Source organism: Schistocerca americana, chromosome X (assembly GCF_021461395.2).
Source record: "Schistocerca americana isolate TAMUIC-IGC-003095 chromosome X, iqSchAmer2.1, whole genome shotgun sequence".
Taxonomy (NCBI): domain Eukaryota; kingdom Metazoa; phylum Arthropoda; class Insecta; order Orthoptera; family Acrididae; genus Schistocerca; species Schistocerca americana.
This window is the reverse complement of record NC_060130.1, coordinates 219997605-220015175: the sequence shown is the minus strand read 5'-3', so window position 1 is coordinate 220015175 and position 17571 is coordinate 219997605. Positions and strand designations below refer to the sequence as shown.

The 17571-nt window shown below is 40.3% G+C and overlaps 1 protein-coding gene across 1 annotated transcript in view; it reads left to right on the top strand.

Moving 5' to 3' along the window:
• The window catches only part of LOC124556461 (glutamate receptor-interacting protein 1), a 615250-nt gene that overhangs the window by 514419 nt on the left and 83260 nt on the right, over positions 1–17571 (top strand). Inside the window, exon 14 of the mRNA XM_047130411.1 lies at positions 5149–5256. Coding sequence (XP_046986367.1) covers positions 5149–5256 — 108 coding nt within the window. The remainder of the gene's footprint in view (positions 1–5148; positions 5257–17571) is intronic.

The following is a 17571-nucleotide window of genomic DNA, read 5'->3' as shown; positions in this document are numbered from 1 at the left end:
AGGTGAGATGACTATAAAAAATCATTCCGCATGCTGAACAAACTGGGAAAAACTGGCATAATGTTTTCTTATAGTTGAGTGCATCACTTATCACTTTTGTTGGTTGTTGCTTGCTTGGAAAAGTCTCTATTAATCTTTACTTCTACCACATAAATCTTCATTTCCTGCAAATGCTAACTGCTAAAAGATGAACTATTATCAGAATACCAGGTCAACAATTTTATTCAACTTAGTGTTGGTCTGTCTCAGGTGACAGAGGATATAGGATCACTCTGTAAGAGTTCACCAAAGAAAACGCCATGGTTATAGTGGATGGGGTGGGTAATAATACTGACAGAGATCCTGAGTACAGTATTGAGTGTGACCTGATAAAGATAGTATCAGTGTAAAGAGATACCAGTGTTTAATTTGTATCTGGTTTGAGATATCATGACCGACCACATTTGAACTCTTCTGCCAGAGGAGATAATTGTGAGTCAGAATAACTGCTTATGTTGAGTGTAGGATTAGGCATTTGTGTGGTCCCTGTTAATTCGATCAGCAGATGCAATTATACTAGAAATAGCTTTTGCACCAACAGGAAAGGAAAGGGTAAACTGGCCGTGCTAATAGCAGAAAACCTAAGGAGGGTGGGAGGCAATGTCATGAGTAGTAAAACACCAGTTGTTACAGGGGTCAGAGTGGCATATTTTTAGGGTAGGGAGGACAAGAGAAAAACCATATTTGAAGAGAGATTTGAACTGCAACAAACATTCGGCTTGAGAAAGAAGTCAAACAGGATAATTCTAGCATACTCCACCAGTACAATCAGACATTATTTGAAACTTTTCAGCAATCATTGCAAATTTTATTTTGATCCACTTATGTCTCTGTTAGTGCTTGCATTAGAATATTCTATGACTGAGGATCAAAAAACAATGACATACTTACTTGCACTGATGATTTCGAATCATCAAACTCAGTTTACATAAACTGGCATTCTGAACTTCATATTGCCACTGGTATAGATATGCCAAGTGTTGCAGGATTTAGTTTAGCATCTCACTAATGTAAAGCACAAATGAAGAAGGAGTGGCACATTCATCAGGAATGTTCATATTCTTAAGAGTATAGAAATAAATAATTTTTCCTTGGAACAACATATGTAAGTATGTTCAACAGAAATTTAATTTCATAATAAATGCTTTATAATAGTAAGTGTATCCTGAGCACCTGCATATAATTTTAATCTGCTCTTAAATCACATTGAGGATCTATTGGCCTATTTATCAGTAAAAATTAAAAAAAGAAAAAATTTGTGGTTGCAGGTGATTTTAATATACTGTTGTAGAAATTATTTCAGTAATAATTTATTACAGCCAGTAGCATTGTCAATCAGCTTCATTCCTACAGTGAACTTCCCAACTAAGTAGCTAATAGCTCAAAAACAGCCTTTGGTAATGTGTTTATAGAAAGGTCTAATGAATAAAATTAGGTGTCAAAACCAGTATAAAATGACTATTTATACCATGTAGTGTGGTCCCATATGTTAAATGTTGGTACTGATCTGGATAAAAATCTACTAAGATATAAATTAATTAGTGCAGCAAACTCCTCAAAGACATTAACCGAAGTGACATATGCATTGCTCATGAGATGAGTGAAAAATACAACACATTTATTAATGGTGGCATTATCTTCTCTGAAAACAACTTTCCTACAAAGGCAACACAGAGTAGACCAAAGTCTGCAAGAAGCCCAGTCGGAAACGCTCTGATACTGACACTATATCTTATCAAAATGAGTATTGCAAAATATTGAAGATAGTAATCACAGCAAATGCATAATGAAATACAGATGGTCACATCAGATAGCAAAAGGGTGACAATATGGCATACAATGAGGGAGGAGACTGGTAAAACCAGAGATGAGGAGTAGCAGCTAGCTCTAAGAGTAAATGATACACTGGAAATAGATGTGTGCAGTGGTGTGAACCTTTTTAACAAGCATTTCATAGCTATTACTGAAACTATGGCAGTGTTGGGTTCAGTATTCACTGCTATGGACTATTCAGACCATTTAGTAACATGAGTACACCAGAACTAGTAATTTCAATCATAAAATCTTTAAAATCAAAAGTTGCTGGAGCTGTGGTCACCATATTAAGCTATTTGTGTAATCAATTGTCCATCACTGGAATGTTTCCCAATTGGCTTAAATATGCTGTAGAAGTTGAGCCCCAGAATAAGAAAGAAGATAAAGAGATATCATCAATTTTCTGTACAGTTCCACTTTTACCATATCCATTAAAATTTTAGAAAAGGTGATACACAACTAACCCTCAGACTACAAATAATATAATGTCACTGTTTAGAGTTCTAATGGGTTCCAATATTGAGAGAGCTATTTACACATACAGCAAGGATGTACATAATGGACTAGACCATAAATTACAGGCTAGAGGTACCTCTTTTTATCTGTGAAAAGCATTTTAATGTGAAAATCACAATATCCATTTAAGCATATTAGAATATTATGGTGTAACAGGAAATGATACAAATTGGTGGGAAACATACCAGTAGTATGTCAATAAGAAAGTTTCCTGTATTGAGCTATCCATCAGCATCCACTTGGTAACTAATTACATGTGGTGTTGTAAAGATTTGACATTTCACCAATAACATTACCAGATGCCAAGTCTGTTTTGTTTTTAGGGGATATAAACATTGCAATAATCATAAAAACAATAACAGTTTTTGAAAAATAAGTTAATGAAATTTAAATTGACATTAACAAATGGTCCCTAACCAATATTTTGTCACTAAACTTTGGAAAGAGACATTATATGCAGTTGAGGGCTTTTAGGAGGTTTCCTCTCACAGTGTACACAAATTCTGACGACAAGCAGATAGAAGAGATTTACTCTGTTAAATTCTTTGGTCTGCAACTTGACAGCAAATTCAGTTTGGAGGAGCATACAACAGAACTACTAAAGTACCTAAGAAAATCTTTATTTTCACTGCACATGTAGTCAAATGTAAGTAATTTGAAGGTAAAACAAGCTAGCATTCCATTCCATAATTTCATGTGGGTTTATCTTTGGGGTAACTCATCGAGCCAAGTTAAAGTTTTCAGAGTCCAGATACATGTACAACGCCAGACAAAGTTGTGAGGCTCCCAGAACACATAGTCATATGACAATGTAATTTTGTATATTTACACACCATTGGTGGGTATGTAAATTCTTAGAGCAGCAGTTCTCTGTGACAGGTAGGTTGACCAGAAGAGTGCATTAGTGTTATTCAAGTTTGGTGTTATTACCAGGCCTGGCAGGGCATTTAATGGGTGTGAACAATATCAGATTTTGAGTGGGTACAGTAAAGAACACAGAGATGCTGCATGCACATGTGATACAACATTATCAGTGCCTGACAGTTTGGAATGAGCTTCATTGTGGGTCTCCATTTGGTCAATTGGTACAATCATGAAATATCCAGATTTGTGGGACATTTTGATGTGGCATCATCCCAATGTTGGATGGCATGAAAACTTGAGGGCAGGTATACTTGCCGTCAAGGTTCTTGTCATCCACATCATATCACCTTGAGAGAGGAAACCGTACTGTGCACCAGGCATATCGTAACACCTTCACATCTACATTTGTCATTTCAGAAAAGTAATGGACTCCCTGCCACTTTCTTTGTCATCCTGCACTATTGGTCAGAGACTAATAGCACCTGGAATAGGATATTACCATTCAATATCTAGGCTTCCTTTACCACCACAAGACAACACAAGTGGCTGTATTTGGCATGGTGCAATGACTGGGAAATATGGACTGCTCATGAATATTATCACTTTGCGTTCAGTGCTGCACTACCCTGGGTGATCATCAGCAAATATGGTGGCTTCATTGTGGGTCTCCATTTTGTCAGCTTTTAGAATCATGGAATATCCAGATTTGTAGGACGTTTTGATGTGGCATCACCCCAATGATGGAGGGCACAGAAACTTGAGGGCAGGCATACTCATCATCAAGGTTTTTATAAATCACATCACATCACCTTGAGAGAGGAAACCATAATGTGCACCAGACATATCGTAACCCCTTCACATCTGCATCTGCCATCCGAGAACAAGTAATGGACTCCCTGCAAATTTCTTTGTCATCCTGCATTATTGGTCAGAGACTAACAGCTGGACTAGGAAACTACCATTCAACCAGAATGTTTAGATATGTGCCATAAGGCACAGCAAAGCCTAAGCAGGCACAGCTCAGATGCATATAAATACCTATCAATTTAACACTTAAGTCACTTCTGTTAGTAGCACAGCTCTATCACCATGACACTGTGATGCTTGGGCTCTATAATTTAACTCTGCATCAGGGCAGACTAACCTGAAACCACAGCACCTGGAGCTGTCACCACATTTGGCTTCAGATCTGGAAAGCAGGTTGCCAGCCATTAGTGTACAGTAATGGGTCACTGCCGTAATGTCACCTGCCTTCCATCTGCTGGAGAGCATAGGGTGTATGAGGCATACCACAACACAAGTGGCCATTGTTGGCCATGAATGCATGGAGCAGTTGTGTCATGAGCCACTTCCTACCTGATGCTGCACTCTGTCAATGTTGTGAGGTGACAATATGCAGGAGGCTACTGGATGTCTCAGTCATGCTGCCACTTCCTGTACTGAGCCATGGTTGAGGGTCATAATAAAGTAATTTGGAATTTCAGGCTGCTTGATTGGCACTGTGTAAAGTTTCCCTACACCCCAAATCCACCAGCTATTGCATACAGAATATATATTGTTAGATTGATTAAGAATTGTGTTCTTTTGTGAAACAAATTGTTAATTTTGAGAAATCAAGTGTGGATGGGCGTATCTGCATGCATATGTTTTATCTTCTCCCCCTCATTTCGCCCTTCTTCAAACAAACACAAGCACATGAGGAAAGATGAGTAATTCTCATAACACTGGAGTTTGAACAGAAGGTTTAAATGAGTTTTAACAAGAAAAACAATGTCAAAATACTTTAATTATTGCATTGATTGCATAATCAACTAAATACTATTATTTGTAGTGAGAAGCATTTCATATGACACAATAGCTATTAATTCTTATAGCATAACACATTTCACAATTTATTTATTTATTTATTTCTAGAGAGCAGCTCAGTGAAGAGAAAACACAGAAGTACTGTTATACATAATTCTACCTCTCACTGGGATGGAACTTCACAGAGTTCACACAGTATAGACAGTGGGCAGTCTGGTAAGAATATTATCTGTTACTTCAGTTATGAGAAAACTTGATAGATGCAGCATTTCTGTAGTGCAGAGTCTCATAAATTTATATATGTTTGCAATGAATACCCTTTCCTATGTCAAAATTTATTGCACTCTGTAATATGCTCTTTCACTAATGAATATCTATCTCATGACATATTCACAGCATGGATGTTTGTCAGTTTCAAATATAATTGAACAACATGCCCACTTTGTTAAATGTAGAATTTTGTTAATTATCTGGTTTTTATTTTGGATTATTGTGTTCGTCTCTGGGGTATGATGCTCTTGAATTTTCCTGTATGACTAAATCTGTAATTTTTATAGATGTTCTGATTTGTTGGGTCACCTCAGCTACAAAATAATAATAATTTGTTCCTTTACACCTCTGCATTTTAGAATGCTCAGATAACTGGATCACAAATATTACACAACTAGCACATTAATATGATATTTATCTGCTCACACAGGTTACATAATTCTAAGTATTCATTATGTCCTCAGAGAAACCTGTTGTAGCTTTACAACTAACTTCACAAAACTCTCATTGATGATTACTCTTCCTACCAAATGCAAGAGAGGGAGATCAGTGATTATAGTTGAAGAACATCACTGGCAAAGACATTATTTAGATTTTTTGATACATATTCTTTACTTAAGCTTAACAAAATTGGCATAAAATACGATTTACATAGTTTCAGGCCAAGTAACTTCAAAATTAATCTGATCATACAAAATGCGAACAGCAATGTATTCATATGAAATACATCATATTTTTACACATACTGTCATGTTGAAACCACAGTCAAGTCCAAAAACATCAAATACACAAACATTACAGATACATGATATTACAAGAACTTTCCAAAAATGATAAATCCTAAATACAAGTAACTGGTTGGGTTTGAACTAACTACCTGCAGCACATCATCAATGATGCTAATCACTAGACCACATTACATACACCACAGCTCATAGCATTGCTCGCTCTCCTGAAGAAACAGTGAACTGCTGTTTCAGAAGTTCTCATTGGAGCTGATTGCAGCACATTGGATGTAAATCTTGACAATGGTTCTCTGTATGGCTGTGCTGGTGGGATTCTCAGATTCAGTTCATTTTGCTACATCCTCTTCACTATGATGCATATCAAAGGTAGTCCCTCCATTAAAGCTTTGCAATCACCAAGTGGGTCTTCAATTTCCTTGAACCTCCCATTGTCAATTTGCACCTCTAGACTGTAGTTGGGCTTCATATGGAGAACATGTGTGAAATCTCTGTGCTTTTGCCTTCTTGATGAAGGGTCATAATTCTTGACTTCATATGTGACATCTATCAAGCAACAAAGGCTATGATACAGCCCAAACTAGCACTTTATTAACTTTTGCAGTAGCCCCATTTTCAGCACAGGTGTAAAAACACATACCAAGTCTCGAGGGCTGTGGTTGACATTATAGTGCCCTCAGTCTTTCTCCAGGAGCATCCATGTTCTGTATGTGAGCCAGCTGCCTTGCTTCTTCAGTTCTGGTGCTGAAGTGCCTCAACTAGTCATCATGAGTGTCATCCATTTGAAACTGGAACAGTGTATCCGCTGTCATTTTGGCCTCTTGACTGCAGAGCACAAAGAGTGGTTTGAAGCATGTAGTGTCTTGCTTCACTGTGTTGTATGTGAATGTCATGATGAATGGTATTGTATCCCAGTCTCTCTGTTCAACATCAACTTACATTGAGAGTATATCTGCTAAACTCCTATTAAAACATTATTGATACCATTCAGCTGTGGGCAAAGTGAAATTACACCTGATACTAGTCTTGATTGGAACACTTTTCCACAACCAGAGATCATCACACAGGGTGCTCTGTGTTTCAAGTGATGCCTTTTACAAGGAACTTGGCATTTCTGAAACTTTGCTAGTCAGCACAGACTTGATGACAGCGTATCAGGTGAGATAGTGTGTGTGAAATATTGTCCATTTATTCCTATTTTTCATCTGCAGCAGCATCCCCAAGAGGTCGATTCCAGTATGGAGCAATGGCAATGCTGCAGGCAGAATTGGTACCACATGCTCCAGAGACAAGTGTGCCAATTGCTTCCATCATTGAAATTCCTTACAGTGGCTCACATACTATTTAATGGGTCACTGGAGACCTAACAGTGATGCTTGCATCTGTTTCAGCCTACAGTCTTCAAAAATACTTGTTGACCAGACGTTGCAGCATCATGGAAATACATCAGAATCACTGCCTGCAGTTGAGATTGAATGACAAGCAACCATTTCCACCCCACTGGATCATATTTCCCCCTGTACAATGTTTCTATTGCTGGTTCCTCATTTTTCAAGGCTTCTATGGTTTCTAGCAATGCTGAATCTTCCCTCATTTCAGCAGCAATGTTATTTAATGCAATGATAACAGAGAATTGGTCCACACTGCTGTGATCCATCAAAGGAGTCCTTGAAAGGCAGTGAGCATCCTTATGTTTCATCTGTTTTTTTTATAAACCATTGTGACATTGTACTGCTGAAGCCTCAGTGCCCATCTCACTGGTCCACCCGATGGCTCATTCAGGCTAGTCAGCCACTATAGAGATTTATGATCCATCACAATAGTGAATGGTGCTAAGTAAATACTGCTGGAACATGCTGGTGGCCCAAACAAGTGCAAGGTCCTCGTTCTCAGTTGTAGAGTAGGTATTCTCAGATTTGGAGAGTACTGTGAAAGCATAAGCTATCACCTTTCCAGCACCTACCTGAATTTTTACTGGAACAGACCCTATCCTGAAGCTGCTAGCATTGGCATGAAGTTCTGTCTTTGCATTCTCATCATACAATGCTAAAAACAGAGATGTTAGCATCCCTTTAACAACACAGAAAGATCTTCCTTGCACTTTTTTTCCGGGGAATCTGATATCTGCCTGCAGTAGTTCTTGCAAGGAAGTACCTTTGTACAGAAGTTCTTTATGAATAACTGGTGGTATGAGTACACTGTAAGCAAACTTCTTACATCACAGATGTGCCAAGGTGTCAGAAAATCTGTGACTGCTATTTTCTGTGCACCTGGATTGCTCCACCACCATTCACTAGACGTCACAAGACTTTTATTTCTTGGGCAATGGAGAGGCACTTTTTTTTATTCATACAGAGACCTGCAGCCTAAACGAACTTCAACACAGTTGTTGGTCAACTTACATGTTTTTCAAATGGCTTTGACAAAAAGAATTCATTGAGCCATTAGCAGTTATGAAGGCAGGCTTCTGCTGGTCAGCCTCTTCAACCTTGTTTTGTCAGTAACCTATCTACATGTCCATAGTTGAGAAATACTTTGCTCCTTTCAAATGCACTGGGGTGTTATGTGTGCATGGCAAAGGACAGACATCTTTCTTCATGGTTTTTTTGTTCAGTTGTCAGTAGTCAGTGCACCCTTCTTCTTCACACACTCTCTGAAGTTTCAGTGGTGTCATCTTGCTGTACCTTTTCTCTTCTCTCTCATATCATCTGTCATTCATGTGGCAACACCCTTGATGAGTGCTGACTAATTGGTGGATGATCCTCAGTGTTGATGTGGTGCTTCATCATGGGCTGCTAGGTCTGTCTTTTCTCTACTCTGATTCTGAAGGCACCCTAAAACTGATGAAGAATGGCTATCACTCACTAATGTTATTCTTGATCAGGCCAGATCCTTTTGCATTTTGATAGTAGCTTCCTCCCCTGCATTGCCTGTACTGAGAATGGAGCTTGATTCTTTGTTGGTGACAGTAAGCTGTCTTTCTCAGACTGGTTCAACTGTCTCTACCCACATACCTTAAGAGGTGAGTTGTGGCTGCTTGTGACAATTACTGCTCCAAATTTCTCCTTGACTAGCTACAATTTTTATGAACATTGCTAGCATGTAGATTTGTTTTGTGTGCCTGAGTATCTTTCTGCCATCATGAAAAGGTTGACAGTTTAACTGAGCATCTTGATTGACAACTGGCACTTGTCTCGTTTATGATGGTGGGAAACAATGTCTCCAGTGGCAAGCAACTGGCCAGAGCACTCTTTGTTTCGTGTACTTGTTATTTTTATTGTCAATCTGGAAGTCTGATCTTCCACAGTCTACAATTGCTTGTAATATCTCCAATAAGTCCCATCCAAAAATAACATTATGACTACATTATGTTAAAATGACAAATTCAAAGGGCTGTGGTCTGACTTTGATAATTATTCTTGTAATGTACATTCCTGTCAGATAGATGTATGTCCAATTTGCAACTTTCAGCACAGTTTCTTTTTCATCACTGAGCACAAAATTCTGTAGCTGGTGATGATAAGCATCCAACATTAAAGAAAAAGAAACCCCTGAAGTGGCTATTACATAGACTGTCTGGCCCATCATGATGACATTGATGAGATTTACTGCCATCTTGATATCTGTCATCCATGGAGGTTTTTCATGTGTGATGGTCTCACCTCCATATATGGTTGACTTTCTTAGTTTTCTTGAATTGTAAGGGTGGTAAGCAGCTAGTACCTCTATATGGTAACATGGAATGACTGGCATATTGAGGAGTCATCTTGACCAAGATTAAGCAATGACTTTCAGCTGGAAAGTCAACTATAATATTTGCAGTTGACTTACATGAATAGGACTTTTGTGATGGTTGATATCTTGCTGTGTAATAGTCATCAGACAGTTTTATTCTAGCACTGCAGTAGCACAAAACATGTACACCAGTGAAAATAGACTGGCATATTGTCCTCCATCCTCCAAATGTCTGTTATTCTGTCAGACATTTTACTTGGTAGAAGAGTTGGTTGTACCTGCATTGGTCAGATGCTGTGTTATCATTTGATGGAGGCTGGATATATTTGAGTTGGCTGAGTCCATTTTTCTTGGTGGACTTTGATGGTAGCAGAGATTCATGCTAAAGCCCAGTACACCTCTTCTTCAATATTATCTATTACCTTTTGATGTATGTGATTGTCAGTCACTGCTGATATCTTTTGCTTACTTCATCTGCTGCCATAAACTGCTATATCTCTTCTATTACTACTTGGTATATGAGAGAAGTGAGGTCATGGTGTTTTTCCACAGCTGTCATGGGGACCATATTCTAGAGTCAGTAATTCTTCTTTCAGCTGACTATTTTTCTGTTGCATTTCCTTGGTGCACTGGCACCACTTGATGAATTCCTCTGTGATGTGACATCCTTTATCAGAAGAGCTCAGTAAATTTCATCAAGCGTGAGATTTTCTTGGTCTCTGCTATGTTAGGATTCACAATGTGGCATAGGACCAATACATTATGTATATATGACTGTGTCATTTCCTCATGATGTTGGGCTCTGTTCTTCAGCTGTTCCTCCATGAAGCTGACTTGCTCCTGATTGACACCAAATTTCCTTCAGTTCATCTTGAAATTTGTACCAGCCACTGAGCTTCTCTTCTTTGTTCACAAGCCACTGCTGGGCTGTGCCATCCAAGTAAAAGTACACATTTCCCATGTACATCATGTCATTTCACTTTTTGTATTTGATGACACAATCAAATCCTTTCAGCCATTTCATCAAGTTCTGACTAGGATCCCCAGAAAACACTAATGGAAGGCTGATATGCATCCGACTTACTTCGATTTTGAAATCCATCTGTCTCCTCAGTATACTGATCATAGGAACAGTGTGATGCTTGTATCTGGTTTCTGCCCATGTAGACAACAGTTTTTATGATGCATAATAAAAGTCATGATGATGCACATGTTTTGAAGTATCTGGCATTTCCACCACAGTATCATACCAAAACCACAATCAACTCCAAACCCAAAGGCAGGGTCATAAATGAAGCTCAACACTTAATCCGAAAACACGTTTATTGCTGACACCACCTTAGAACCAGAGCAGAACTGACCTCCTGGATAGAGTATGCAGCAATTTATACAAACATCAAATATTCCAGAATGTTTGTATTCCAGAATGTACAAACATAACAAATGTAAGATATTTCAAGAGCCATCGGGACCGATGATCATAGCAGTCTGGTCCCTTTAATCCCACAAACCAACCAACCAAGAACCATCCATAAATGGTAAATCCTAATAGTTTCTGTTGATTGGTTTTGAACTGATGACCTGCAGCACACAAATCAGTGACATTAACCAATATACAACACTGCATGTGCTACAGCTGATGGTAATATTTTTGTATGAGGATACTGTCTTTTTAAAACAGAGGTGGATCTCCTCCACACCCACACCAGCATGATGGCCAACTCAAAAGGTCTACTGCCATCTCTGCATAAGGGTTAGTTTTCAATAAAGTGAGGAGTTGCAGGATGTGGGTACTGCGATGTCTGGTTAAGGTTAACCATTAATACACACTCATCTGGAGATAGATTGGGTTGAAAGTCAAATGAAATGCAGTGGTTTGGAGGGCAGAGGAAAAAAAGTGCCAAGGCAAGAGCCAAGGGAAAAAAAACATATGCAATAGTTAGGTCAGGTGGTAAGAGCAGTGGTGGATGTCTTCCTGCCTGCGACAGGTCGTGCAAGGATACAAGGATACGCTTTGTTAGTAGTGGGTATCATGCATGTTGATATCTTTGACATTGTGCGGTGCTATCACTCAGTGGCTTCCACTGGGTGCCAGTGTTGATCTCTTGCTCAGCATCAGCAAAACTGTAACAGGATTTGTGTCCGATAGGTCATATTTCATACGCACAGTGTAGGGTGATGTTGGCAATTTCTTTGTGCATCAGTGGGTGAGCTTGCTGGTTTCCCTGCTGTAGCCTTTTGATTGGCTTTAGTAGCAGCTGGTATTTCCAGTCAATGATGCTGATATGCACGGGCCTGCCGACGTTTGTCACTTGTTGGTGTGTGTCATCTTGCCATAGGTGGTTATGTCCTAGCTAGCAGTGTCTTTAGCCACTTTTGCTTCCTCCTATTGTTGTGATCATAGTTTCCCAGAGTAAGGATGAAAGGGTTGTTCGAGTGTCTTGAATTCCTGTATAGTCGTGTGGCATGTTTTTTGAAGACTCCCTTGAGGGTTTCAAGGAAGTATTCATTGTGAAGATCCACAGTGTGTGTGAAGCATGGAGCATTGCTAATGATTTGTAGCGCTTTGTTCTGTATGATCTACAGGTGGCACAGTCATGTAGGAGCTGCATATCCCCAGACGGGAGCTGAGTATGTCATCAGAGGTCCAATCAGTGTCATGTATGTGGACCTCAACACCGTCCTATTCAGTGTGATTTCCCTGTTGAGCATTGGGTACAGTTGTTTGAGTCTCATGTGCACTCTGTTGGCAATGTATTTGATGTGGTTTCCCCATGTAAGTTTACAGTCCAGCCAGACACCGAGATATCTGACTTTCTCTCACAAATGTATTGGGCATGTATCTAGTGTTATCTGTCTACTGTGTTGATGTTTGCACAGTAGTTTCGGTCTGCATGTAAACAGAATTGGTTTGCACTTACTTTAATACGTCATCATTCCAATCAAGGCTTGGCAGTTCTGAGTGCTGTCTGTATTTGTGAATTAATGTTTGACAGTTTCCAATCTTACGCAAGGATGGCTGTGTCATCCGTGTAGATGGGTAACATCATGTTTTGTGTTGCTGGGAAGTCGTTAATGTACAGGTTGAACAAGATGGGCCTTAGGATGCTTCCCTGGGGTACTCCAGCTTGGGTACCATGTTGTGTTGATTGTTTGCCCAGCACATCAGTGTTGAAACATATGTTGTGAGATATGATTGTATGAGACGTATGAGTCCATCCGGGGAACCAGCTTTGCTTAGTTTGCATATAAGGCCATTGTGCCAAAGATGGTTGAAAGCTTTTTCAATGTCCAGGAACACGGGCCCTGTAGCTTTGTTCACATTGTAGCCATGTGTTATACGTTTGACAACACGGAGGAGTTGTTGTGTTGTTGAGTGGTGATTCTTAAAGCTGAATTTCTCTGGTCATTGCCGATGCAGTGCCTAGTGATGCATTTTAATATTACCTTCTCAACGATCTTGCTGAGTGAGCACAGCAGATTGATGGGTTGGTAACTTTGTGGGAGGGAGTAGTCTTTCCCTGGCTTCCTGAACATCAGGACCTTGGCCGCCTTCGAAAAGTCAGGGAAGTGTTGGTGTTTTAGGATGACATTCGTTATGTGTGTAAGGTATCCTACGGCTCTATCTGTGAACTCCTGGAGGACACAGTTTTGAATGCCATCAGGCCCAAGGGCTGTCCTAGTATTGGTATGCTTGATATCCCATGCAATTTCATTTGTGCTAGTGCAGCTAATTTCATCGCACATGGGCTGGGCTACAAGTTGTGTAACCTCCTGGCCCATTTTGAGTGTAAATACTGGATCTGAAGGAGCCAGATTTGGCACGAAAGATGCTGCAAGTGTTGTGGCCATAATCTCTGCCTTCTCCGTCATGTAGTAAGCTGGGCCGTCTGGTCCTCGTAGAGTGGGAATGTAATGTTTCTCCCTGGTGAAGTGTCTGGCTAGCATCCTCACACCAGGATGTGTGGTATCTAGCCCAGCAAGTTTCTGTCCACGTTGTTAATTTCTAAATGTTTGCATTTTGTCACGTATTAAACCCTGGTGTCTGATGACGTGCAGTTTATAGAACAGGCTCCTGGTACACTGCCAGTATCTCCTGAGGCAGTTCCTCATTGAGATAAGGCCCAGGATCTCCTGGGGCAGGGCTGTTGAGTGTTGTTTTGGTGTTGAATTTGGAATGGCATCAGTCACTGCATCTTGGATGGCAGCAGTAAGAGAGTACCTGTAGTGGTATGTTGAGAACTGTGCTGATATCATGTGTTACTATGTCTCTAGGATGATTGTACAGCAATACCAGTGTGGTGTTAGCTCTGTTGAACTTGACCCTGATGGCTGTGGTCTCTGGTCTCTCAAGTGCAGGGAGCATGATGTTCGTATGTCTTTGTGTATGATGATTGCTGTGCCCTTCCTGCCATCCACTCAGTCAGTACGATAAACACAATAGCCTGGAATGTTTAGCTGTTTGCAAGGCATAAGCAGTGTTTCATTCACTAGGGTGATTCAGATACCCTTTCATTCCATGAACGCACCAATTTCAGCTCTTTTGTTTGTGATCCCATTGGCATTCCAAAACAGGATCTGTGAGTTTGTGTTAGCATCTGTGTTTCGGGGCTGGTGTGGTGTGTTATCCATGTAGTGATGTAAAAAGTGGCGTGATAATGGCTTCGATGCTAGTCCAGTTGAGCGAGCCTGACATGAACTGTGTGAAAAGTTGTGTGACACACCCCATAATCTTCATGACTACTTTGGTGGCCATGAGTCTGGGGAATAATGTCTCAATTACTCTCTGGAATGTTAAGATAGTGTTGGGCGTGTCAGCCTGTGAGTTGTTGCTTGTGTTGGTGGCCACTGCTCATTGTGTTGGTGTCTGGTGAGGGATGGCTTGTGTGTCAGCTGTTCAAGTAACAGTTGTGGGCGCCTGTGTGATCTCTGTGGTGAGTGGGTGTGTTGTGTGAGTCGTTGTGTTGGTGTCCAAATAATGTTTGTGAGGATTGGTGTGCTGTTGTCTGTGTGCTTGTTGTGGTGTGGTCATGTTTCTCCTGTTCTGATTGTTTCTCCTTCTCCTTCTCTGGTGTTGTGGTCATCCCTTTATTGGTGCATCTGATGAGGGTGTGGTGTTGGGTGTTGTGTGTATTGGTTGTGTGTCTGTTGCTGGGGGTGTTTGGTGTGTGTGTCCTGAGCTCTGAGCCTCCTCTGACCATCCTGTGCTGCTGGAGTTCCCGTGCGGTTAAAGGCGCTGCAGTCTGGAACCGTAAGACCGCTACAGTCGCAGGTTCGAATCCTGCCTCGGACATGGATGTTTGTGATGTCCTTAGGTTAGTTAGGTTTAACTAGTTCTAAGTTCTAGGGGACTAATGACCTCAGCAGTTGAGTCCCATAGTGCTCAGAGCCATTTGAACCATTTTTTTGCTGGAGTTCCCAGCGACCACTCCAGCATAGGATATTCCACTTCTTACTGGGCTTGGGGGCAGTTTCAGAGCTGTGATGGCGGTCGTTTTGGTGTGTTTTGCTATTTTGTACCTCAGAGCTTCTTTGTATGCAATGCACCCCCTGTAGTTGGCCGGATGGGCTGCACCACAGTTGGCGTATTTGGGAGGTGCTGTGATGGGGAGTTTGCACTCTTGTGTCATGCACATTTGCGGCAGTGGGGATTGAGACCACATCAGATATCTGCGTGCACAAAGTGCTGGCAGTAGTGGCATTGTTGGGGAGTGGACAGCGTGTTGTAGACCTCTGCACTGACAACCATGTGAAGAAATAATTTTAACTTCAACAGGTTGATGGACTTGGCCGTGTTGGCCACCTCCACCATGTAGTTGTGAGATGGTCTCGCTGTGCTGAACTCTGTCAGTTGGTTTACATGAATGCATTCCCATCCAAGGGTGGTGTGTTCCTCGTGTATCATCTTGATTGGTGTTTGTAAACCTATCCCCTTGATCATGTACTGCTGTGTTTTATCTAGGACTGTCCTGTACGTGAAATGTTCTACCTTTCTTTCTTTCAGAAAGTCCAACAGATTTGAGTAGTCTGTTTTGTTTGCCACATACAGTGCCGTGTGGTCCCCAGTGAGTTATGAGTAGAATGTTGTGGGTTTGTGTTTTTTATTTAACTCTTTGTTTAGGATACTGAGGTCTCTATAGTTGTGTATAATGACTGGTGGGAAGCCAGCCAAGGATTTGTTGGGGTTCTGCATAGCTGCTTGTATGTGTGCGTATGGTGCAGTCACAGGGTTGTTTGTATTGTTCCCTGTGTTGCTGGTGCGGCCAATTTCCCATGTTGTCAGAGTTTGCAGCAGTGCTCAGTGGTTGCCTCATGAGTTTGTGGGCTCACTTGTTTGTGTGTTTGTTGGCTGTTTGCGTTGTGGACCAACATGCTGCCACGGTTCATCTTCTGAGTTTTTAGTGTCTTCTGTTGGCTCTGGCTCTGATTCCATCGGTGCCTGAGCCACCAGGTGTGAGAGTGAGGACATATCTCTCATGTTTGTGGCAGGTGCTTGTGTGTGTTGGATGTGTGTCTGTGTTTGTGAGTGTTCACTCCCCATCAGCAGTTTGATCAGCTGTTGCTGATCTGCAATCTGCTGGTCCTTTGAGGCAACTGCCTCTTGAAAGGTGGAGAGTGGGACGGAAATGCTGGCTGGAACAGCCGGCATCCCCACCTCTTGTGCTGCAGCTTTGCTGTAGGTTACTGGTGGGGATATGCAGGAAAGATCAGACATCTTTCCTGCATAGGGAAGTTTTATTTGGATAGGGAGGGGTGTGTGACAATTTTGCTCTTTTTGAAACAACAATAGTGGTACAGTTGAAATTATTTATACACACTGATATTTGAGAGTTACATTACAATATCCCCCTAGAATTCTGCACATAAACATTTGTTTTTGGAATTCTGCTAACAAGCAGATATTAATCACATCTTTTTTTATTTACAAATGGAAAAATAGGAAATTTTTTCAGAGGTGAAAATTAGAAAGAGTATGATAGGTGTGATCTTCTCTTCTTGTCTTTACTCACAATATGTTCTGATTATTCCTTTACCAACATTCATGGTCATTACTCTGTAGTATGTTGTCCTTCCCCTTCATTGTAACTACATCATAGTGTCCATCTGTTCAAGTATAATGGTGATGATATTTCTTCTTATTGAGTCACCAACAAATTGTCTTACAAAGTACAATCCTACAATAATTAGTACACAGAACCAGCTTTCCCTGCACATGACAACAAACACCCATTTTCTAAAAACTGAACAGCTGAAATGAAAGTGTTAAAATTCTCAGACAAATAAATCAAAGAATTTGAGGTGACATTTCTTAACAGTTAACTTAATCAACAGCAAGAGAAGCATTGTTATAAGCTATTATTACACTAAAACAAGTTTCAAGTTTGAAGTTAACTCTTCTATGAATTATAATTAACTTTCCTTAAAGTGCAATGTTAGGTTTATATTTCTGTTAAATTGTTTACAATGCAACAGATAACTTCAGTCTTTGCAATACAGCATTCAAGAGTAACCATAATTTCAGTTGTAAACTCAAAATCCTCACGGCATAGCATATAGTTTCAATAAGAGTACAGGTGTCAATGTCAATCAGTGTCCATAAGTGCTTACATCTATCAGCCATAAGCTCTCATTTAACTACAATGCATAGCATGTTCAAATTATGACTGAACTAATATGAGTACACCTGAATTTCTATGTACAAAAAGCATAACATCATGAAATGTCGTAAGTTGGTGTTTATATAAATGGATAAGTGGGAAGAACCACAATAGCATATTGAAAT